Source organism: Leptonotus elevatus, chromosome 19 (assembly GCF_054856555.1).
Source record: "Leptonotus elevatus isolate MCC_2025b chromosome 19, RoL_Lele_1.0, whole genome shotgun sequence".
Classification (NCBI taxonomy): domain Eukaryota; kingdom Metazoa; phylum Chordata; class Actinopteri; order Syngnathiformes; family Syngnathidae; genus Leptonotus; species Leptonotus elevatus.
This window is the reverse complement of record NC_141257.1, coordinates 15,007,600-15,033,258: the sequence shown is the minus strand read 5'-3', so window position 1 is coordinate 15,033,258 and position 25,659 is coordinate 15,007,600. Positions and strand designations below refer to the sequence as shown.

Genomic DNA, 25,659 nt, shown 5'->3' with positions numbered 1-25,659 from the left:
ATCGAAATGCGGCCTAGGGTGTCCTGGTGCCAAGTGCACATATGGACACCCTTGTGCTTGAACATGGTGTTCGTTATGGTCAGTCCGTGACGAGCACAGAAGTCCAACAACAAAACACCGCTCGGGTTTTGATCGGGGGGGCCGTTCCTCCCAATCACGCCCCTCCAGGTCTCACTGTCATTACCCACGTGAGCGTTGAAGTCCCCCAGCAGAACGAGGGAGTCCACGGGGGGAGCGCTCTCCAGCACACCCTCCAAGGACTCCAGAAAGGGTGGGTACTCTGAGCTGCTGTTCGGTGCATAAGCACAAACAACAGTCAGGACCCGTCCCCCCACCCGTAGGCGGAGGGAGGCTACCCTCTCGTTCACCGGGGTAAACCCCAACGCACAGGCGCCTAGCCGGGGGGCAATGAGTATGCCCACACCTGCTCTGCGCCTCTCACCGTGGGCAACTCCAGAGTGGAAGAGGGTCCAGCCCCTCTCGAGAGGATTGGTACCAGAACCCAAGCCGTGTGTGGAGGTGAGTCCGACTATATCGAGTCGGAACTTCTCAGCCTCGCACATCAGCTCGGGCTCCTTCCCTGTCAGAGAGGTGAGATTCCATGTCCCCAGAACTAGCTTCAGTAGCCGAGGGTCGGACCGCCAAGGCCACCCAACTCACTGCGCACCTGACCCCTTTGGCCCCTTCCACCGGTGGTAAGCCCATGGGAAGGGGGACCCACGTTGCCTTTTCGGGCTGTGCCCGGCCGGGCCCCATGTGTAGGCCCGGCCACCAGACGCTCGCCTTCGAGCCCCACCTCCAGGCCTAGCTCCAGAGGGGGGCCCCGGTGACCCGCGTCCGGGCAAGGGAAACGAAAATCCAAAGTTTGTGTTCGTCATTTGAGCCATGCTTTGTCTGGGACCTGTTTGCCATGGGTGGCCCTACCAGGGGCATGAAGCCCCGGACAACATAGCTCCCAGGCTCATTGGGACACGCAAACCCCTCCACCACGATAAGGTGATGACTCACGGTTTTAGTACTAGTTTTAATTATTTTCTTTTTTTTTATTCTGTCGAGTGCAAGAAAAACAAAAAAAGGTAATTGTGCAATAAAGTTAATTACAATTCCCAAACAACTGTTGGACCTTCCTTCTCATGTACAGAAAGTGTGTGTTTGATATTACTGACATAAATGAAAACAATTTTCCTATAACCCACAACCTCTTGGTTGGGAGACGACCATTACCACTGAGCTCTGCCGAACTGGTTTGACTAATTGACTTACAACTTGTTTGCTAAAAAATTATTTTTCTTCTTGTTCCAGTGATTCTTATAGTGCGGTACTTGTAGTCTCGTATCATTAGTGGGCCGTGGACGCCCGCTGTTTGTACGCCAAATAATAACTTTTTAACACAATAAATACATTTGGATTTAATCATTAAGAACTGTTTGTTTTTAATGTTATGTAGGTACAATTTTATTATATGCAATACGTGTTAATCAAGCCATAATGTTAGTACAAGTTTAGTTCATATTGTGCATAAGTGACTTATATGACTTATATGAAATACACTTTTTATGAATAAATAATTTTTGGTGTGATACCTGGTGTAAAATTCATAATTTACAATTTAGTACATGAAGTAGACCAGAATATAAATACGGAGTGACGTTCAAGGAAGAAAGGCTGCGATTGGTTGGTTGATTAAGCCACCTTTCCTCGGACGACGTTCGCTTTGATAAGTCCTCTTACAAATATAATTTCTGTTGGTTTTTATTTTTATTTTTTCAATTTATTTTATTTTATTTTCTATGTTCACTTATATTGTTAGAATGCTTATGCTCAATCTATGTCAAGTAGTTTGTCATTTAATGATACAGGAGTGCCTTATTTGTTTGTGTATAATTGCTCGATAATAATAATAATAATAATAACTTTCTTGTGACCTGCATATTAAAAAAGAAGAAGTTTGCCTTGATTAAAAGATCTTTGCTTTCCAAACATGTCATACGCTTGCCATATGTTCGCTTTATTTACAAATCTGCCTATTTATCAACCCAAGAAGATCTTCAGCATTGCGACGAACAGTTATATTTGTATATTGTAGTATATTCGGGAATCAAATTCAACACGTTAATAAGTAAATAAAATATAATCTAGGCAACCCCTATTGGCGAAAGTCTGACATTACTGCAAGTTGATAACTGGATCAGTTAGTGCACATACAAGTGGGAAGCAGATTAAACAAGCAAGCCGCTGTGAGCACATCGTTGTCTGTCTTATCATTGATGTTTCGTACAAGAAAGAAATATCACAATATGTACTGCCCAGATTTTTCGTGTTGTTAGTCCCGGTTATTAGTTGTTAATTCTAAACAGCTCTTAAAGCGTGAGTCAAATTTTTGCGAGTCAAATTTTATTTGCATTAATATGTACCTGTACTAGTCTGAAGATTGTATTCTGATTAGTTCTGGTTCTGTCACAGCTCTCTTGATTTCTGGGTTTGGTCATGTGACTTTTGCAATTTGAGCCGATGGTACTTTGACATCAATTTCAGCCGACAGCAGGGAGCGGTGTTGCATAAAATGTCAGCTTCCAGATGGATTTATCGACTTAATTCTAATTCCATTAACCCAATATTAAGCAAAAATACTCTGCTTAGACTAGTGGAGGCACATCGAAAATATTTCAAATAAATGTTATGACTTTAAATCAATGTGACTGTAATAGTGTGCTAATGAACAAAAAAACACCTTTCTTTTTAAGGTAATTCTGAAAAATCTATCTAAAACCATTTCTCTCAGTTTTTTTTAAATCTGTTGTCCACCCTCTTCTTCATTCTTCAGTATTTCCACATTCGTCATACCTTGTTTTATTTTAGGCATCAGAACCATTATGCCAAGTAAGACGTTGGATTCTATTGGTGAAATGCATGTTCTAAGGTCGGGATGCAATTTTTTGATGGTACCGAGGGGGGGGGGGGTTATTCTTTTACAGGTGGTCAGGATAGGGAGGTGGATCAGTGAAGGGTCCAAGGAGGTCATCATTATTCAGTTCTTTCTTTTTTTAATTCTTTATTTTCATGCCCAGCAAAAGTCTAGTGGCAAGTGGTCTAACTCCGCGTGCAGACGTATTGGTATTTTTGTAGGAAATAAATTCATGCCACCAAATTGTGGAATGTGGCGCTGGGACGCCCAACGGTGCAAAAAGAAAAAACAAATCCCCCAAAAGGCCCAAAAATCATCCATCCATCCATTTTCTTAACCGCTTGTCCTCACAAGGGTCGCAGGGGGTGCTGGAGCCTATCCCAGCTGGCTTCGGGCAGTAGGCGGGGTACACCCTGAACTGGTTGCCAGCCAATCGCAGTGCACACAGAGACGAACAACCATCCACACTGGTAATGACTGGATCGAATTCTGAGCTAGTTTGATGTCACGAAAAATAATTGTTCATGAATTTTGTCAGTTTGTTGTAGCTTAGTTTCATTTTTCTGGTGGGTAGCTGTCTGTAACACACACAAGGATTTTGTCTTCACGGCCGTAACCTGTCCAGGAAACAGAAAAATAACAATCACCAACAGAACAAAACAAAACAGGAAGCCCAATGTGTCGCTATCAGATCCAATCCAGAATTTCTTAGATTGAAAAAAGATTTGTTTGATTAATAATGAAATACAGCATTGTACATTTACAAATATCCTTAAAAAACACTAGTGACCAAATGGCATTTTTGTATTGATTTGTAGCGAAGAAATTACTGTGCGCTTAGTGACTCCCATCTTTGTATTAGGCGACTTCAGATTTCAGTTAAGTTTCCGTATACCCAGGTAGTTGAATCCTATTCAAGCGCGCCAACCAACAAGCTGTGTGTGTGCGTGTGTGTATATGTGTGTGTACGTGTGTGTGCGTGTGCGTACGTGCGTGCGTGCCTGTGTGTGTGTGTTGGGGTGTGTGTGCGCGTGTGTGTGTGTGTGTATATGTCGTAGTCAGATCCGTGTTTTCAGGGCAGGGTTGAGTGCAGCTGGTGAATGCGAGGGGCCGATAGGAGTGGCCTTTAACCCTGCCCTCTACTTCAAATATTGACCCTGTTGCTGTGCCAACACACGATGGAGAGAAAGAGATACTGGATGAATGGATGGACAGAGGCTAAAAGACACCTCAGCACTAAAGGTATTTTCAATAAGTGCCCTTAACAGTGCCTAGTAACCCTAATAATAAAACCCATAAAATAGACAAAAACAATTATTTTACATTTCCAAGTATGTTGATGAGTGTTATAGCAGACAACTATGATGGTCTCACGAGCCCCTGGGGTTCAATCAAACCCAGGTTAAGAACCACTGTTTTAGGGGAGTTAACCAAGAGAAACACAAGGCAACAACAGAGAGGGTAGGACAAAAAGAAATGAGACTCGCAAATTATACACACCTTACCATGGTCGTTAAAAAACAAACAAAAAAAACCTTACTTATGTTGTTTCCCCCCCCCCATTTTTTTATTATTAAATCAAATCTTTACTACTATTCATGATCATTTACAAAAATTAAAAATAATCAGCCCTACTATACATGGTTGTTGGTCTTTTTATTTTAAAGAAAAAAAAGACCTGACTCATGGAATTTGAGACGGTCAATTGTCATTGCTGCACTGCTAATGTGAAGGATATGCAGTTTTTGACACTTTGGGGGCCCCTGCTTGCTAAGGGGCCCCAAGCAATTGCCTGCCTTGCCTAATGGCAAACTACGCCTCTGTTTATACCAAATTATATGAAAATAATTAGCTTCTATCTTTAGCTATTGGATAATTAGCTTAGGTTATCTGTGTAATCCTGTTAAATATGTCCAACTATTAACTGTTTTACAATTTCAAAATGCTGTTTACTACTTTTAGTAAGTTTATGTAAATGCTATAGTAAAAACATGATGTATGTATTACTTTGTGTCCCAGAGAAGGACCAAATTTCTAATGTATACCAAATTACGTAAAAATAATTAGGTTACATAACATGATGTTGTATTACTTTGTGTCCCAGAGAAGGACCAAATTTCTAATGTGTACCAAATTATGTGAAAATAATTAGGTTCTAGCTACTAGCTCACGCTACTATCTTATAAACTTAGTTTAGCTGTGTAATCCTGCTAAATGTGTCCAACTATTTACTGCTTAGGATTCCAAAAAGCCTGCTATGAAAAATAATATTAAAACAACAAAGATATTTGCACTGTAAATACTTGCTACTACAATTTTCTCTTATCGTTTTTAGATAGATAGGAACAGGAGGACATCCTGTCTACTTGTCGTTTAGACTGCGTGCGTGCGTGTCGAGACTGAGTAGGCCGTAAAAGGGTTGATTCACTCACTGAGAGCTGCTATTGATAGAAGCCAGCTTGCACAAACTAATGACTGCAGGACACAGCACAATGTTGAGAAGATGGATCTTAACAACCTAATGCTGAGAGATTGACTTGTTAACAAATGTATCTTACACTATAAGAACAAAGTTAGCAGTCCATTATAGGGTAAAAAAAATCTAAATCGAAATGGACGAGATACAGCTCATTATAAAGTAGTGAACCATGTGATTTCTCTTCAATTAAATAAGTAGTAAGTATGAGAAAGTTTTGGTTAAATATAATATATTTTTTAAAATAATAACTTTATTATCAAAGATAATGCAAAAAGTATATCTATCCATCCATCTTCTTCTGTTTATCCAGAGTCAGGTCATGGGGTAGCAGCCACTTCAGCATAATGTATCTAAGTTTGATATGGGGGGGTTGCTGTAGGCCGGTGGGGTGCCTGGTGGGCCTGTCGTTTGCTGCATTGGGCTTGGGACGCGGGCCGTGTTGGGGTGGGAGGCGCTTCTGGCCCCTGGATTTACTCTCCGGCCGGTGGCCCCTGTGGGGCCCGGGGGTTATGCCTTGGCGCTGCCGCGGCCTGAGGGGTCCTGGGGGGTTGTGCCTGCTCTGTCCTGGCCGGGGTTGACGGCTCCCCACTTTGGTGGAGGTTTTCATGCATGCCAGATCCACCACATCAGCTTCTACCGAAATTCAGACACAATCTGCCTCTTCCTCTGGTCGTTGAATCGGTGGAGGCTGATATCTGTGGATCTCACTCTGCTTCATATATCCTTCCTTCCTTTCCTCAGTCTTTCCTTTGATCTCTTGAGGTCTCCCTAATTTGTTGGAATTTAGATGTTTCTGGGCTTGTGAAAGATTCTGGTTGGTAAACCAGTGGGTAGTAGGTGATGTCTGGTCGTTACTGGATTTCACTTTTCTTTCTTTTCTTTGATCCTTCCTCGGGTCTCCTGACAACTTCACGACTCTAGCTGGATTCTGAAGTATTCGGTTTAGGTGAACAGTATGGGATTTTGAATAGGTTTTAGGTGAAATAATGAGCACACACTCACACACATGCAAATATGCACCCACCCACCCGCACATGCATATACTCACACACATACTCACGCACATCCCAAAAAAGAAAAAGAGGGGGGAAAAGGAGAGAGAGAAATGATGATGACATGTCGAATCGGTAAGATTACCGAATGAACAATACTGAGCACTCTCTCTCCCCCCCCAAAAAAATATAATTATCCAATTATATGATAATAACATTTATATAATTAAAATTAGTTGCTTCTAGTTAAAAATGTTTAATAATAATAATAATAATAATAATAATAATAATAATAATAATGCTTATGTGAATTATTCTTACATTAAAAAATTTAATTTCCATGTATTTCAATGAGTTCCTAATGAATGATTGAAAGTAATGCAATGGCAGAAAACGTGTGACTAAAACAGAGGCTTGTTGTCCAGCAAGCGTAAGTGTCCCAATACTTTTGTTCATAGTGCGTAATTATTGTGGGTCCAGCGTCATTGGGCTCCAGCAGCCAATCACAATGCGCCCAGTCATCATCCCTCATGTCTTCTGCCAAATGTTTAGACCATATTTTGAATGGAACTGCGCTGAAATAAATGAGCATTTCTATAATATTATAATATTCTAATTTAGTGAGATGCACCTGTTGAAAATGTAAAAATATTATTGTGAGTGCAGTACTATATCGTTAAAAAACAAACAAACACATATACAGAATATACTGTTTTATGAATAATTAGTTTTGCACACTGAAAAAAATATCATTCTCTTTATTGCTTGCTTACATGTAGAAAAACTGGAATAACTGCTGTGTCCAGATATTCAATGTTATATTCTAACCTAGTACAAGAGTATTAAAATGCTCAAGGCACTCCAGAAGGTAAGAGGAGGTGGGTAGAGGGGCGGGACCGTGGGCGGACATGTATTTAAATATCCAGCAGGTAAGAGTGAAAAAACAGGAGATCCTGGAACAGCAATTCCGTGCCATTCTCACCTGACCATCCAGGAACAGGTAAGAGAGGTTAGGTCACTATACTGACACCACCATGCTCTGTTTCGTATATGAACAGCTCTTTTTTTCTAATGTAATAAATTTATTTGGGATGTGGATGTTTTACCAACTTTTGTTACTCTAAGTGTTCACAATAGAGTGGCATGTCATTCTTAAATTGTCATGATTTGGGTGTGGTAAATTTGAGTTTTTTGACATTGTGCTCGTCATACCAGTCCCTTGTGTCTTCCAATCAGCTCCCTCAGCCACTTGCCTCTTCTCCAGGTGTTTGTCATTGTCTCGTTAGTTTCCTCCTTTCCTGCAGTCTTTGTTGGATCTTTCGTTTCCTTTCACTCATCGTTCTGGCTGGTAGTCATGTCTATGTAAGCTTAATCGGAGTGTTTTGTTTCTTCGAAATTGTTTATTGTTGGATTTTCATTAATTTAGTTTCTTGGTAGTTACGTTGCAAGACTTATGTAGTAGCCTAATGGTATGAGTCCTTTTTCTAAACACTTTACAACAAAAATATTATGAAAAAAAATTGTTACATACAAGGTTTGCTATAAATTAAGTCACTCACAAAAATAGATTAAATCATAATTAATCCATAACAAAATTAACTCATTCACTGCCAGCCCAGTAAAATCGATCTTTTGACGTCTATAGCTGTCAAGTCTAAGTATTATGAGGAAAAAAATTTAATGTTACAAGAATAATGCTGCAATATTTCAACAGTTATGTTATGTCTCAATTGAAAAGTCACCAGGATATAGCGGAAATATAACAATAAAGAAGTAATGTTACAACCAAAAATTTATGAAGTTATGAGAATAAAAACTTTACCTTCCTGTTACGTTATGGGTCAAATTGACCCATTTGGAAATTCTAGGGGGGGGGATGAATTAACCTATATTTGCTGACATTGCCTTGTGCTTTGCTATATTTTTTTTTTATGGTTAAACAATACAGAGGGTCCCATTGACCCATGAACATTATTAAGAAATGAATGTTACGTAAATAAAGTCATAATACGAGCAAAATTTTACAAAAGTCATAATATGAGAGAAAAAAAACATGTGAAGCTTATTAACTCATAGCGTAAAAAAAAAAAAACATTTTAGAGGGGATAAATAAAAAAATTACAGGCACTGCGTGGCCATCAGGACATTCTGGATTTTCCCAAACGGCCAGTCTATTCCAGGCCGAATTTAGGTTCCAATACTTTATGTTGCAATTTGAGAAGAATAAAGTTGCAATATTGCGATTGAAAAAAAGTGCATTGTTATGTACAAGAACAAAGTCATAATGATATGTTTTGACATTCATTTAAGTGGCAACATTCCTGCTGATCCTGTGATATTAGTATTTGACTAAACATTTCAAATGTCTTCCAGTAACCTTGCAAAGATGATAAAAACATCATTGTCACTCCTCTTGGTGCTAGTCGCTGTGTCTTTTACATTTGGCAAATACATGCCAAAGACAGGCAAGAGGAGCCCTCAAACTCTGTCCAGAGGTTGGTGAGAAAGTTCTTCAAAGAAAGTCAGCATGCTTTGAATGTTTACTAATGTTGATTTCACTCCAGGATGGGGTGATCAGTTGATCTGGTCTCAGACGTATGAGGAAGCGCTCTACTGGGCGAGGTCCAGGTAAGAAATATATCGTAAAATCATTAACTTAAGTTGAGCTATTTGTGTTGTCACATCCTGACGTGACATGACTGATTCGCCCTTTAAGGAACAAGCCCTTGATGGTTCTCTTTCACCTGGAGGACTGTCCACACTCTCTGGGTAGGTTTGACCATGGGGGCAAAAAAACTTTTAGAACAGAATCAGGTTTCAAGACTGTTTGAACTGTTTGTTTGTTCTTCTTGCAGCACTGAAGAAAGTGTTTGCAGAAGACAATGAGCTCCAAAAAATCCTTGATGAGGACTTTGTTGTACTTAACCTGGTGGTAGGTCCCATATTCTGATTTGTAAAGATTTTTAACCAGAGCTTAACAGGTGTTTAAAATGCGAGAGACCCTACATATGAGAGGGAAAAAATAAACCAAAAAATTAATTTGCATTTACCGGTAAACTCTCAGTTCATAAAAGATCGTACGAGATGACACTTTTCACATGAAATGATTTTCATTGTTGTTATGAACGAAAGTGGCAAATCCAGGTCCAGAAAGTAAAGACCCCTGATGCACTTGAGGCTAAAGCCAAACTGTGGCAGGGTTTTTACTTTCTGGACCTCGATTTGCCACCTCTGGTTATGACCAATTCTATGGATGGGTGGCGTAGCTTCTAGGTCAAATCTGGTGACAACATTTTTGTTTTTTCCACAGTATGAAACCACAGACAAACATCTATCCCCTGATGGACAGTATGTTCCCAGAATCATTTTTGTTGGTAAGACTTAATTATGGAAATGAGTAGCATGTTCGTTTCATATGATTTGACCAAAATCCCCCCCCCCCCAAGCTGTGAAAAATGATTTGTATTGAAGAAGCACTAAGGAAGTTTTCAACCTTAATAAAATATTTTCATAACTCTTCTGATGAAACATTGACTTAAAACTAGTTGAATGGTACCTTTGCCATGGCCTAAGGGGGTCTGTATCATTTTTACTGGCACCAAGCAATTTTTAGGAGGATGGTAGGATCACTGTCACACAAAAAAACTACAAATGTGCTGACTGCTTTATGGCATACGTCACTTCCACCTTTACCCATTCGTTACAAAGACTGAAGTCAATTTGAATGTCGAGAGCTAAAGAATGACGCAATGTGCTTGTCCTCATGAGAAACGTGGTCTTCCTTCAGGTATAACGTTACCGACTTTGTCCATATGACGGCGCCATAATCAACGTAAATTGAAAGTTCCTTAGTGTTGCTTTAATAGCTCAAATGTGACCTTCTTCCATCCCATTGTACTCCACATGCACGATTACAGGGCACCACACTGCTCCCAAGAGGCCAACATGCGCAGGAACCGTCTGTCTTTTTTTGTTATTTTATTTTATCATGCATTATTTATTTTAGTTTCATTATTCTTATATTACTTTCCTACAAATTTCCTTTCTCGGGGTCCTTAAGTTTTATTTAAAGTAAAAGTAAAAAAACAAAATAATGAACTAGTTCATTTTTGGATCAATGAACTTCAAAAAATTTAAATTATTAAGTGAACTAGTTCATTTAAAAATTTGTTAGCTTAAGTTTGAACTAGTTTGCGTAGAAAATGAACTTTCCCAACACTGTCGACCGTAGGTCTAGTGATTGCTAATTATATTAGTAATTGGTGGTAGGCTTGCGAAGTGTGGCCTCTCTGAGGCACCATAAGCATGCACTTCGAACTCAGGTCATTGCATTTTATGAGTTCACCACTAGAGGGCATTCAATTCTACACACTGTCCCTTTTAATAATGAGATTTGCTTTGACATTTATCAACACTTCAATGTGACATAGTTTTTGTAATTTTTCATGTAAACGTTGATCTATGACACTAAAAGGCTTTTGCTTCTCTCTCTCATAGACCCCTCAATGACAGTGAGGGCTGATGTCACTGGTCGCTATGCAAACCGCATGTATGCCTACGAACCGAATGACATCAAACTCTGTGAGATGAAACCCTGCAACTGAACTGTCTAATTTACGTGAGGAACATAGAATGTAACTGTCTCTCTCCTCTATTAGTGACAAGCAACCTGAAGAAGGCCAAGAAACTCCTTAAGTCGGAGCTTTGAGCCCGAGGACAAGAGATGCCCCTCAACATGCTGTCAGTTCACTTTACCTGTGAAACGATCGATTCTTTAATGCTCTTCTTTCTTACAACTGTTCATCCATATTGTCTTTCAAATAAATTTGAAAATGTTTGTCGTTGTAACTCGCACAGAACTGCAGTCAGTGATACCATCAGTGACTAGTGTTGTCTTAAACCAGTCTCTGTGGATGGCAGGACAAAAATGTTGTTCTTTTGTCTTGATGAGATTGCAAAAATTAGCAATCGGATGATGTTCACTACATGCCCAATAAACAAACAAAAAACACACATATTGAAGCAGAACCCCCCACACACATCTGTGTTACAAATTGCAAAATATGAACATGAGAAGAAACACAATATATATATTAAAACATAATATTCATTGACCAAAATAATTTATTAATCAATAGGCTAGAACACTGTGGTATCAAGTAAAGTACAGTATAGGACTGGGTGAAGCTTTATTTGAGCAACAAGACACAGTTTGAATGTTGGGTGATTATTAGGGGTGTGCCCAAAAAAATTATTTATTGGGAGCGCTGTTCATGTTGTACCCGATTTGGCCACTTAGGGGCAGTGTGGTTCCTCGCGGTCTGATACACTGTTAAGTTGTAGCCACATTAGAGAGGAGAAGGAAAAAGTCAAGATCAAGTTATTCCAATAAAAGTCTTTTTTTTGCAGCGTGGAGCCGTTCTTTTGAGTGATAAAAGTGCCGCGAGTAGAGCACTAATTAGCATTAGCGAGTCAGACTGGAGTAGATCATTACGATTGCTTGAACATCTATAAATTGAAGCAAAAATCAGTCAATCAAATCATTTTGAATAAAAAAATCACTCTTAATCGAAAATCGATTCTGAATCGCACGCCCAAAAATCGGAATCGAATCGTGAGACATTTAAAGATTCCCACCCCTAGTAATTATTGCTACTTTGAACATTACTGGTGGCATCCCCCAGGGGTCAGTGTTGGACACAATGACATGCAAGGTGTTAAAAGTACTGAAACATTGTTTGCAGAAATCACAAACACTTTTGGTTCTGACAGTGAAGCTATTAACACAGAATTTATATATATATATATATGTGTGTGTGTGTGTGTGTGTGTGTGCTGTGAAAGTTTAAGCTTTAACTCAAGAGTTAACACTTTGAAGCTTACAAATATATTCATTAAAAGAGAGGAGGGTCACGCTTCTGTATGAATCTGACAAAGTAATTAAAAAACAAATGTGAAAATGTAGCCAATGAAAATGAGACTTTTCAATTGTGGTCCAACAGAATTATTTCACAAAACAATCTCTTCAAACAGGCCTGGACAAAAATGATGGTAACCTTTGAAAACAGAAAAAAATTTGACCATAGGAAATTGTTCAATCAAGGTGTGTCCTCTAATTAGCATCACAGCTGTCTTGAAACTTGTAATCGGTCAGTCAGCCTGTTTATAGTTTTTTACAACACTCGATAATATGGCACAGTCTGCAAAACCCTCACTTCAAGTACCAATTGCTTGGCCCAATTTGCCACATCTAAACACTCCCTTATCTGCATTAGACTCTGACTTTCCTTCTTTACACTCTGATGTCAATTACACATCACCTTGTTGTCAAAGCTGTACACACAATAGTCAGTTGCTGCACACCCCCCATAAATGAAATCTCAAAGCATCAACCCACAACTATGCAAATCTCTAAACACCCAGGCCTGGTGAGCAATTTCTAATCAGGAGAACTGTAGCATAAAAGGGCCTTGAGCCTCTGCTTTGTTTGGTGAACATTGAACAATGGACAATGGCAACCAGAGAATGAGAGGGATAAGAGTGAGAGGAGGAAGAGCAGGAGGAAGAGCAGGAGGAAGAGCAGGAGGAAGCGCAGGAGGAAGCGCAGGAGGAAGAGCAGGAGGAAGAGCAGGAGGAAGAGGAGGCCAAGGAAGAGGAGGCCAAGGAAGAGGAGGTCAAGGAAGAGGAATAGTGGGATACAGAGCAAGAAGGCAATAATTTCTGATCAGACGGGCCACTTGGTGTGGTGTAATTCCTCCTGTGAGATGTTTGAGGCAAACGTATAACAGTTTAACTTTTTTTTTTCCCTTTTCTTTATTTTAATATGCATTTTCATTAGAAATGCCTGTGCACTAAAACACTGTAAATAAAATTATAATTATAATAATTGTGTGATATTTTATGCTTGACGAAGTGGGCCAATACACCCAGTTTCCAAAAGGAAAAGTTGGTTGTTCTCATGAGGCATTGCCATTCACATTGTGTGTTGCATTTTTATAATTGGGTTTTAAATTTTCCACTTCAGTTTGCTGTGAATGCTTGGTAGTGTGCAGCAAATGCTGAGCTTTGTGTATCAATTGACTGGTATGTGTGTGCCATTCAAGAATGTGGCTGTGTGTACCAAATGAGAACACAAGTTCCATTTTGTGAACAGGTAAGAGATTTGATGATGAAGAGTCATCTTGAAAAGGGAGTGTCAGGTCTTGCATTTTGTGTGTGAGGTTTTCAGGTTTGTGTGTACAATTTGAAGGAATGCGTTAGTGTTTTGAGAAACGTGTGTTACGAACTGTGAAAATCTGTAAAGGAACAAGTAGTCACTGTGCTGTTTGATGACCTAGTGTGTCCCACACTAAACATGGACCAAGGGAAGTGAAGTAAAGAATTATTTTTTAGAAAGAAATATATAGACAAGGAACAATAAAGGTAAAGACTATAAAACCATTTTCTCGAAGGGTTGTGCAACAAAATATTAAATTAAGGGTACCATAATTTTTGTATAGGCCTGTTTCATGAATTAGTTTTTTTGAAAATAATTCTGTTGAACTTATTCAAGTTTTGTCTGTGACCAATGGGTTTTTCTTTGGCGCGCACACAGACGCACGGTCGGTAAACAAAGCCGTCTCCCAAGTGCCTATGCTGAGTTTAAAGGGAAATTAGAGGAGCTGCTTTGATTGGCCGAGAATCAAGTCAGTTGCGTTTACTCCCACAAAGCGCAAATACACATCTATGAAAATACCAAAAGAAAGAAAACTCGACCCCATGAGCACAGTTAGACAGCATTTTACGCAAATCTTACGCAGGCCATGAAAATAGGCCCTTAATTGTACTGTGAAGTGGAATTGTTCAATTTGAGGAAGAGGGAAACTGACAAATGCCACAAGATATTTCACTTCTTCTGTGTTTTATTGAGGTTTGACAGTACAAAGTCTCATATGGTTGATTTACAGAATCACCAGTGCAGTTCTGACACACTTGCTTATATTTACAAAAGTCATGCAAAAGCACAGGTGGCAAATCCAGGTCCAGAAAGTAAAAACCCTGCCACAGTTTGGCTTTAGCCCAAGGTGCTAGCTAGCTAGCTCTCTAGCTACTAGATAGCTCCCTAGCAGGTAAACGAGCTAGCTAGCATCAGGGGCTAAAGCCAAACTGTGGCAAGGTTTTTACTTTCTGGACCTGAATTTTCCTCCTCTGTGTAAAAGGCCAAATAAAAACAGGATGCAGTCAGAAGCATGACTAGCTGGTGGAGTCTCAACACATATTTTTTTCACAAACACGCACAAGAGCGCACACACCTTCTTTCACTCTTCATAGCAGTCTCAGAGACATGGCTCAAATAATAATTCACTCAATTCTATTGTGCAGATTATTGCATTCAGTGGGACACGTTTTAAATCAGCAATTGTACAAATAAAAAGAGCGTAGGCTAGCTCTGTTAATACTTTCTCAATAAACAGCATAAAGTTCCAAACACAAATTGCTCTTATACAGTGTACACGGTTTGATTGTAGTGATAGCAAAGTTCAGTGTAAGATACACAAACGGATTCTCCAGAAAGAGGCATTTCAGTTGGTGTGGTGACAAGAGAATATCTTTAACAAAACAAAAAAAACCACATTAAATTAGCATTGCCGCGTATTTACAGGTAAAACCCAAATGAAGGTCCTGACTAGACCGATGTTGGGGGCCGTTTCACAGGAACGCACTGGGGTTCGCTCGGGGGTCCTTCTGGTTCCGGTAGCGGTATGTGAGCCACACACCCAGAATCTGAAAGGAGGACACAATGACAACCATCAGTAAAGCATCATGTGCTTGTGAAAGTGTTTTTTTGTGTGTGTATACAATTGAATGTCCCTGAGTTTCTACAACAAAATTCGAAATTAGACCAAACATTTCAGGGGTCCATTTCACAAAGCATGTTCAACAAACACCGAGACTAACCCTGAACAGGCTAGAGAATATGGCTGCATCCTTTAGTCATTGGTACAGTAATTTCATTAATAATTCATAAAATTTAATTACAATTTTAAAGATGTACTGTACTGTAAAAAAACAAGTGTGATATTGATTTTTGTTTAGGTCATTTTTTTGCCACTAGGTGGCATTATTGCATTTGTAAGATGTTGGTGACAGCTCAGTGCATTTTTCTTTTCATATTGCTAATCTTTAACATGAAGTAACTTGTGAAATTCTGCACATTTTTATTGTGAAATTGTAAAATACAACTTGACCTCAGTCTCCACAAATATATGCATTATTATTACATTTATTACTGCTAAATTTTGACGTGGACGTGCCTGCTGTGTTGTGACTGGAATTCACCCAGTATAGGCTTTCTGAGTAAGGGGTGGTCGTTAATTTTTTGGGGTTAAAGGAACTTTATATTAACCCAAATTTAACACACACATTTTGACACCCCTATTATAAATAAATAAAATATATAAATGTTATGTGGGGATTTTATTGTATGTTGAAGTGAGTTGAGGAGCTTCATGTAGTGTTTTGATGCCGTCTTAAGGTCAATGGCATTTATAGGCAATTATAAACCTTTTTAAGGAATGTGTCAATTGCAGGGATTACTATTACAATTAATAATGTAAATTATACAATATGTGTCTGGGCAAATTATTTCAAATACAAGTGGTATTAATGAAACAATTAGTTTTGAAAGTCAACAAACTCTGAATTTCAAGGTTCAACTGGACCGTAATAACTACAGACAGCTTTATTCCTGTTGCTGCTGAATGTTGGTCAAAGCTCACCTCAGTGAAACTGAAAAAGAGCCCAGTCCCTCCTACAAAACGCAGGACTTCATCTGCGTGTTCCTGGATCTTATTGGCACATGGTAAACAGGAGTGATTGGGAAAACAGGCCTGCAGGAGAACACAAGAACAAGCATTCACAAACATGATAGCTGACTCGAGTCAACGGGTGTTTATGATTTCAAAAGTGCACCACGCCGCAAGTCTTTGATATGATATTGCCCAAACTACTAGAAAAGTTCTGCTATGTTGGAGGAGCAAGAAGCAAACGTACGGCATCACAGGTGGCGTTGAGGTCAACCTGTCGGAAGCCGCAGCAGTTGAGGCTCTTTTCCACGTCCATCTGGGTGCTACGGGAGTTATTCCAGCCGACCTCTAGCAAATGATCCTGGGTGAGCACATCAGTGATGTTTTACATTAATGATATGCTAAGTCAGACGGATATCAAGTAAAAATAAAATAAGCACATTAAAAAAATCTGCAAAGCCTGAACCATGGAATATATGAGAGAAAATTCAGATTCTTTGCAACTAGAGATATTGTTGATCTTTTTGAACAAACAAAAACAATTAAGAAAAAAAAAAATCAACTTCCACATATGACTTTTGATTTGTATCATATTTGATACATCCGGTCACAATGCTTTAAATTCGTACATTTATAACAAACAAAAAAAAAATATATATATATATTAATTAGGGGTGTCATCAAAATTTTACTTCATTTACTTCATGTTAAAAATTAGATAGCTCTTAATATGAAAAGAAAAATGCACTGGGCTGTCTTCAAAATGCAATTATGCCATCTAGTGGCAGAAAAATAATCAACACAAATCAATATCACACTTTTTACAGTACGTACAGTACAGTAGATCTTTTTAATTTTAACTCAATTTTATGAATTATTATGAAATTACTGTATCAATGACTCAAAAATGCAGCCATATTTCTATTAGTTTAACATTTTTTTCCACTTTTATGTTAACAAGAGTATGAAACTTACACCCCCTATATAATAATAATAATAATAATAATAATAATAATAATTATATTAATGATAAACAGACATATCAAACATATTAGTATTTTAAAAAATCCAGAAGAACATTTCCTATTATTAGTAAGTATAGGTGTCTCTCCTTAATAAGCGAAGTGCGCATCTCGGCAGCGCAGTGCATTATGGGTAGGCCGGCTGGTCGGCTGCTACCAACTTGTCATTGAAAACTAATGGAGCCAAACGGGGGAAGCGCTGATTTGGACCATTTCAACCGTTGGAAAGTTGATGTTTTTTATTGAATCTATTTTAAACATGCATAGCATGTCCTTACTGACTGCCCTCTGCCGGGACACGACAGTTAAGCCTATTTAAGTGCTTATTATTTGACTGAATGTGTGCACTTTACCGGGAGTTGGACCCAGGACACAAAACCGGGACGCAATCAAGAGACGGACGGGTAGGAGCTTTCTTCACTGAAAGTTGAAGCAGGTTCTTAAATGACTGTCACTCCATTACGTAAGTCCGCTAGCAAGCTTCGTGGCGCTTCCGTCTGTTCCCTCGCTTTCAGGATATTGACAAAATAAATGCGTAAAAAAAAAAGAAACAATTTTAGCCTCTTATACGTCCGTTTGGATCTTTCTTTTCTGACTGGAAATTGGGAAGAGTGGACAGAGGTTTACAAGCGTACACTTACGTCTTCTCCAGCTTTGCAATTTGTTTTGCCGATAAACTCCATTAGGACAGTTAAAAATGGCACCAAGTGCACCTGTTGTTTTGTCACTTAAGGCTGAAAGTCATTTAAACAATGCTTGCAAGCTTTAAGGTGTGCAGTTACGCAAACACTTTCAACGCTCCATTCGCCACCATTTAAATGACGGCTTTGTTTGGTAGTTTGTTTGTTTTTAAACTTGATTTTCACGCATGCGCAAACTTAATGCGCACTTCGCTTACCGTGGCGATCTTGTAAAGTCGCTGGAAAAGCCATCAACTGGTTGATTACTGCCCTCTAATGAATTATCTGTGCAATGCATGTGTCAGATCACCTACGTCAGGGTTTTAATGGGAAAACAAATCTTATACTCATGAAATAGAGGGCTCAAAATGTCTTGCATTCCATATGATACGTTTAGCTTTATAGTTAATGTGGTATTTTGATATAAAAAGGCATCAATCACTTAGGCAGTCAAATCACAAGGCACAAATGGACAAACAACCACTGCTTTTGGAATGTGGGAGGAAGCCAGAGTGTATGAAGAAAACCAACACAGGCACAGGAAGAACACGAGAACTCCACACAGGAAGGCTGGAGCCAAACCTCAGCAACTGTGAGGCAGACGTAATAACCCGAGCTCACTGAACTACCGGCAGAAAATTTTTCATTATATAAATAAATTTGTATTTTCTCTTATTGGCTGGTGCGTCTTTTAAATTATACTATCTTTAAATTTCACAACTGAAATAAAATGGTAGCTATTTGGTAAACTCCCACAATAAAGCAAAACTGCACATTTCAGAGTGGCCTTTTATTGGGGCCAGCCTAAGACACACCTGTGCAATCATGTTGCCTAATCAGCATCTTGATATGCCACACCTGTGAGGTGGGATGGATTATCTCAGCAAAGGAGAAATGCTCACAATACAGATTTAGGCCCTGTTTACACGGAAGCAAAATAATCTTGTACACACAGAAACGTTTCAAGACATGCGTGTGTCCAAAAGAAGACGCTGAGGAAGTTTAACGGCTGTAAGGTATATGCCAAGTCTGGAGTTGCGCTGTAGCATAGTCACGGAAAGCGTTTGAAGAAGAATCAGCGAAGAAGACAAACCACTGAACTGAATAGCTGATAGGCCAAGACTTTTGAAGCCACGAGGCCGCCATATTACTCCTCCCAAGAAACGTTTCTCGGCACACAGTCCTACACATTTACAGTGTCGAAATATATATATATATATATATATATATATATATTAGTGATGCACCGAAAATTTTGGGCCGAAAATGGCAAAAAAATTTGCATTTTCGGCATTCGGTCGAAATAAAATTCAAGCCGAAAGAATATGGCCGAAAGAGGATGTTGTGGTGACGCAAGCAAAAAAACAAAAAACGGCTGCAAGCGTCTGTTTGAATTAAACACCAAACACGGGAGTGTCTGCCTTGGCGTTGGTGAGGACCGCAGCTTCATTGTGCACACCGGAGAAAGAGAGGGTCGCTTGGTAAATATAATATTAGCATAATTTTTTTTTCGGCGTTTCGGTTTTCGGCCAAGCATTTCTCATTTTTGGTTTTGGACCAAAAATGGCATTTCGGGGGTATATATATATATATATATATATATGTATACGAGCACTACATGTCTAATCTGTACGTATACGTATTGTTTATACAGTAATGAGAGGAGTAAAATGGTCGCCCTCTTCAACGGCTTGCACTGGCGTGTATGGGCTATCCAGTAGTATATACAGATCAGTGAAACAAACACAGGAGAAGTGACAATGGCGGGTGATTCCAGTACAACAACATCACGCAAAATATGTTGCTGTAAAAGTTAAGAAGGTTGCACAAAACAACTATGAAATGGCTATCCGCCATTGTTGACAGACTGGCGGTTCGCGCGCAGTCACGCGAGAATTGGAGCTACGTCATCAATAGGGATGGGAATTGATAAGATTTTTATGATTCCGGTTACGTTTTTGATTCTGTTTAACGATTCGATTCTTTATCGATTATTTTTTTGGAAAAAAGATGAATAAACCTACATTAGCATCCACTTTTTTTTTTATGTCTTAGTTGTATCTGTAAACAAGAGACATGTTTAAAAGTAACATGGCTTTACAAACCCAACTGTGAAGTTTTAAGGTCCACATTCGAGGACTCCTCAATGGGGTGCCATGGGGTCCCCAGAAAAAAAAGAAAAGAAAGAAAGAAAAAATATGTGAAAATATACACAACTACATTAAAAAAAACTTCTGTAGAAATTTACAAAATACATTTTGGATTTTTTGTGACAATAATGTCCAACTCCAGTAACATTTCAACACTAAGATTAACTCAAAAACTCCTCCTCCCTGTCTCAGTCAAAACAGACGCAGCCAGTAGACGGATGTGTGACTCCCGTGAGCAGAGTCAGTGTGGTCATGTGGAAGTAGCGAGTGTTGCTTGAAGTCAGGGTTCGTTCTGTACATCTTTGCACGTTTTGCAACCTTGAATGAACCCTGATGAAAAAAACAACACAACACTTACGGGCCGCGGCATTTACTCTCGCAAGCCGGCGCCATTTAGCGAGTTACTAGGGGTGTTAGAAAAAATCGATTCGGCAATATATCGCGATTTTACAGCGCGCAATTCTTGAATCGATTCGATATGCGGCCGAATCGATTTATACATAACATACATTTTTTATGGGAATATATACAACAAAACGTCTTACTTAGGGTTAGGATTTACACATTAAGCATGGAAGAATGTTATATTAATGGAACATTAAGCCTTAATATATTATTTCAGTGCTGTTCAAACATGAAACAGACTGTAACCTAAATTTTCAGATAAATAAATAAATGTTCATACAAATCTTACAGTGTACATGTACAAGTTTACTGATTAGTATTTTCTAAATTTGAGTTTAAAAAATCGCAATAATCAATTTATAGATGCGTACCGGGATTAATCGGTATCGAATCGAATTGTGACCGATGAATCGTGATACGAATCGAATCGCCAGATACTAGGCAATTCACATCCTTGACAGTTACTAACGGCACATTTCACATAAAGGCAAACTGCTGCTAATATATTACAACCAGTACCTGGAGTGTTGATAGGAGAACGCTTGCATTGCAGGCGGGCGTTTCTGCTGTGTTGATTCCACCGGGACGCCGAAGCGCTCACACGACGTGTTCAAATGCTCTTGCATAGTGGTAGTGTTTCCTCCCTTAGACGAAATATCCAATTTGCAAAAATTGCAACTTGGCCTGTTGTTAGCTTTTTTTGGAAGATGTCAACAAACTTTCGAGCGTGGCGCCATGTTTGTTGCTCGGGGCGCACGGAAATGTCGTCATCGTCTCACACAGAACCGATAAGGAAATCGTTAGCAATAACGGGAAACGATGCCAAGGAATTGAAACACTGGGAGCCGGTTCTCAACAAGAACTGGTTTTTGATTCCCATCCCTAGTCATCAAACTGGAGGAGTATCCCGCATATGGTGTCCACATTGAAATGTATGTTTTGAAATCTTTCCACTCTGGAGCCCGGTTCCAAAAGTGATCGGTTTCAAGCTCCGAAGCGGCCACAGAATTGGCCTTTGGACTTATTATTTTCATCTCACCTGTTGCTCTTTGTTGATAGCCAGACAGGCACTGGAAACAGAGAACTGCACGATAAACACCATGAATAGGATAATCATGTACTAAGAATCTGAGTCAAGGAACAAACCCATTCTTTTACACAGTTCAAAAGCATCCTGCTTGACATACAAGTGTTGAAAACTGTGTCTGTATTGACTTAAATGAAGTGCGCAGCCTGATACAGAGCACAGCTCTTAGCACAGAGTGAAATTTGATCCTGCGCTAGGTCATATTGCACAGCTACAATTAATGGAAACATTTCCAAAACACTGGAGTACAAAGAGCATCCATTGTTCGGAAAACATGGTTGGTTAAATACAAAATGTTTTCAATGGCAAAAGGAATCTTCTTAAAGCCTTTGAACTCAAATCAGTTTGGCAGCCAATTTACAGACCGAGGCTAGTCCAGACAGTAAATACCCTGCCACAGTTTGGCTTTAGCCCCTGGTGCTAGCGAGCTAGCTAGCTACCTTCCTATCAAGTGAGCTAGCTAGCTAGATCCCTAGCAGGTAAACAAGCACCATGGGAGCTAGCTAGCTGTGATGTCATGTTCTTCTGTCAAAACTGCAGTTGTTGAGATGACGTCGCCGCCAAATTTCTCCAAGTCACAATTAGGGCCTACCAATTCCCCGAAAAATGGAAGAGGAATATGTCATAGTAAGGCAGCAAAGTAACAATACAGTGAAGTGCTTTCTTACAAGACAAGCTTTGTGTAGGGAAATTGCATTTTGTGTGCTTGTCACTCCATTCCAATCGTGACACAGAAGAAACTATTTTGTGTTAACCAATAAACATACTAGCGTGTTGTATCCCAACAAGAGGGTTCCAAACTAAGACACACACTTGAACTGAAACATTTTCAATTTGAGAGCGGTGTTGTGATCATAAGTCAGAAGGCACATCTAGAGTAATAAAAACAAAAGGGATGGATGGTGGAGTGATTTCAGAGTGCCAACAGCCAACAGGCCAAACAGCGGGAAAAGCATCTTTGTACTTCCTGGTTCTTCGTACGTCTAAATATGGGCAAGCTTGTACTTGGGCGCTGTCATCCTTGTGAGGTCTGACTCCCTTTTTGGACCAAAGGTGGAGACAACATGCAGGTTGCCAGTCATGTAAAGGATACAAAGAAGAGAAGGACTTGGTGGTGCTTCATCGCACCGATGAGGCCAGCTAGAGCCACAAAGAAGAGGAAGACGCCCACTCCTATGACGCCACCCACCACCTGGAAACTGGAGACCAGACCAAACCATTTCCCCCATGCTGCGATCCCAATCATCAGCAGGCTCACCATCTGCAGGATAAAGGGACAATTACAGTCCAAACCATTGTGAATGCTCTTATGAAAATGACGATTAGGAAATCATCCAATGATTCTTACTGAAAAGACGGGAACATCTAAAGTCAAACACCGTTGAGGTCATACAATCTGGAATTTGACCCAGATTTTCATGAATAATATGTTAGCAACGAAGCTGCATTATTTGCACCTGCGTTCATCAATAAAATTATGGCTTTTTTTTGGTCACTTATCAGTATAAAACAAAACTTATTATCTAAGCAAGCAGTTTCACATCGTTGTTTAAGGGACAAATTTTGGATTTTGCGCCTCAATAGAACACATTGAACAGTAAACATGAGAATCACACAGTTTGTCATTTTTCCGAACTGATTAAAAAAAAAAAAACAATAAAAAAAACTTCGCTGGACTGGACACACGCCTGTTAAGGACGCCGTAACACACTCATGTCACCTATACAAGGGACGTAGGAGGTTGATCAGCTAGATAGCAACAAGCTTCGCTGGCTACTAGTGTGGCTAAAGACGTTGCGGACTTGCTCTTGAGCCAATAATCATATCTCCATGGCAGAAAATAAGCCACACATCTGACACGTATTGTTCTTACGAAGGGATGACGAGGAAAGACGGAGGAGCCATGCTAATAACTAGGCTAACCTAAGACAGACACAGCTAAGGCAGCGCACAGCCATTTTGACCTTCTACCGTCCTCTGGTGTCGACTGGAATTGATATCAAAGTGTCCTCGGGCTTGCATTGCAAACGCACGTGTTTTCTGGCTTTGGTCACGTGACGTTTACAATGCGAGCCCAACTTCAGTGTCCCAATTTCTTCCAAATTGGGGTTAGCATTTATCGTAACTTATTTTTCTTTTCCATTTCATTATGCATTCACTTCTGAGATGCATTAACAAAAATGTAATGCACTTTTAATGTCACATGAGATGAAAAGCCTTTAAATGAGAGGCTTTGTGAAATGAGTTCACTCAATCAGTCCAGTTAGCTCTAAAAATAGCATTAGAAGGTAACACAAGCAATTGCAAGTCACTTGAAGTAAATATTATGTAACTTCTAAAAAGTGTATTTCTGGATGTCTCACACATTACCAAGGAACTGCAACATTTGAACAACAAAACAAAACGTGGCAAAGTTAGTAAAAAAAAAAGGTGTGATAGCGACAATAGAATCTGAAAGAGATAGAGGTAGCATAGCAACAAATTTGTTCCATTGCAATGTAGCTAACCTAACAATGAGGCTGGATTTCCACTACACATTTCTTATTTTAGTCTCCCATATATCCTGATTTGTCTGTAAAAAATTATGTAACATTCTTGTTTCTTAGCTGTTACATTTGTTCCCCGAGAACAATAATAATGTTCATAAGTGAATTTGACCTGTGGTGTGTAGAATTATCTCAAAGCGTCAACAAACCTTGTTTATATCCCAACATAAATCCATAAAACCAACCAAACATGAACTTCCTGACATTTTATTGCAAATACGTGAAAGGACCCATTTTAATTGTATTTCTTGAATTTTAAGACATGTGACCCACAACAGCCTTCTGCTCTATTGCATCATTGTGTGTCAGTGTTCCAGCTGAGGGTTCCCAGGCCTGCACCTTACTCACTCATAAGCAGGTGCAATGTCCACAACAGGAGTTCAGGTTAAGTCATAATGGAGCTCCCTTTGAACCGAGCAGCCAAGTGGCACAGTAGATACAAACGTCATGTATGTATATATATATGTATATATGTATGTATATATGTGTATATATATATATATATATATATATTTAAAAAAAGAGCAATGATGATGACATTTCCGAATGAACAATACTGAGCTCTTAATAATGAAAAAAGAAAAGGGAAAAAAAGAAGAAAAAAGAAAAAAAGAAAAAAAAAAAAAGATACAAACGTCATGCAGCTGTTTATTATCTTCCTGTCTGTTGACTTCTCAAGTTTTTCTCGGTGGATCAAGCTTATTGCAAGTCACGTGTCAATCAAGATTCTGATGTGATTTGTAGCAACTGATCCGACCTGCATTGACTCTTTCAAGCAAATTATATAGAAGGTGGGATTACAGACAAAGATAAAGACACAGGACATCCTCTGGAAATTCAGTTGAAAAAAAAGGGGCGATGGGAGGAAATGACCTAAAACGCTGATTCTGCTACTGTACTGTAACAGCAAACAAGCTGCTTTTTTTTCTTTTTTTGCTTCTTTAGTTACACTGAACACCTGACAAGGTTCTGTCGTGAATAATTCATTTAGCAAGTGTGTGGCCTGATCACAAGACGTTTTCCATTCCTACATTTACGCCTTCCCAGAAGAGGAAACGCACATCGTTTGAAACTTCATCGATTTCGTAAAGACATAATCCATATGGTGCAATGTGCTTTGTTGGATACTCACAACATAGAGGATGTTGAGCGCGCACAGGGAGTGTTTGGAGCAGGTGAATCCAGCGCAACCCATTTTGGACAGTAGGTCAAACTAATATAAATAAATAGGAGGAACAATCTTAAAAAAAATAAGTATTTAAAAATATATTCTATATCAGAAAAAGCCCAATGGTCTCCGGGGAATATTTCAGCAGCGATGGGAGGCAATCCAGCAGAACGTCCAACATAGAAACGATGGTCAGCGTTACGTCGCCTTAAAATGGGAGTGGATGGGAGAAGACAAGAAACGGAAGTGGCACAGTTACTTTTCAAAATAAAATATTGGAACAAATGATATATATATATATAGAGGATAGAATCATCCAACTGTAGTAGTTTCTGTAAGGGTTTAAATTTTCATGGTCAAAAATAATATTCTTACAAAGCTTTATATAAAAAGTACGATATGTCACACCTTAAAAACAAGACAAGATTAAATCATAATTC

The 25,659-nt window shown here is 39.2% G+C and overlaps 2 protein-coding genes across 2 annotated transcripts; one reads left to right on the top strand and one right to left on the bottom strand.

Moving 5' to 3' along the window:
* Window positions 1-7,327: 7,327 nt before the first annotated feature.
* agr2 (anterior gradient 2) lies at window positions 7,328-11,224 on the top strand. The gene is made up of 8 exons (XM_086062401.1): window positions 7,328-7,376; window positions 8,750-8,871; window positions 8,941-9,004; window positions 9,093-9,145; window positions 9,232-9,308; window positions 9,687-9,750; window positions 10,874-10,957; window positions 11,035-11,224. Exons 2-8 carry the CDS (start codon window positions 8,763-8,765, stop codon window positions 11,082-11,084), a joined length of 501 nt encoding a protein of 166 aa, XP_085918527.1. The 5' UTR covers window positions 7,328-7,376; window positions 8,750-8,762; the 3' UTR covers window positions 11,085-11,224.
* Window positions 11,225-14,259: 3,035 nt separating this feature from the next.
* On the bottom strand, window positions 14,260-25,449 carry tspan13b (tetraspanin 13b). Its single transcript, XM_086062399.1, has 6 exons — window positions 25,184-25,449; window positions 22,599-22,766; window positions 21,458-21,538; window positions 16,409-16,522; window positions 16,135-16,245; window positions 14,260-15,139 (listed from the first exon to the last, which is right to left on the bottom strand). Exons 1-6 carry the CDS (start codon window positions 25,244-25,246, stop codon window positions 15,065-15,067), a joined length of 612 nt encoding a protein of 203 aa, XP_085918525.1. The 5' UTR covers window positions 25,247-25,449; the 3' UTR covers window positions 14,260-15,064.
* Window positions 25,450-25,659: the final 210 nt, after the last annotated feature.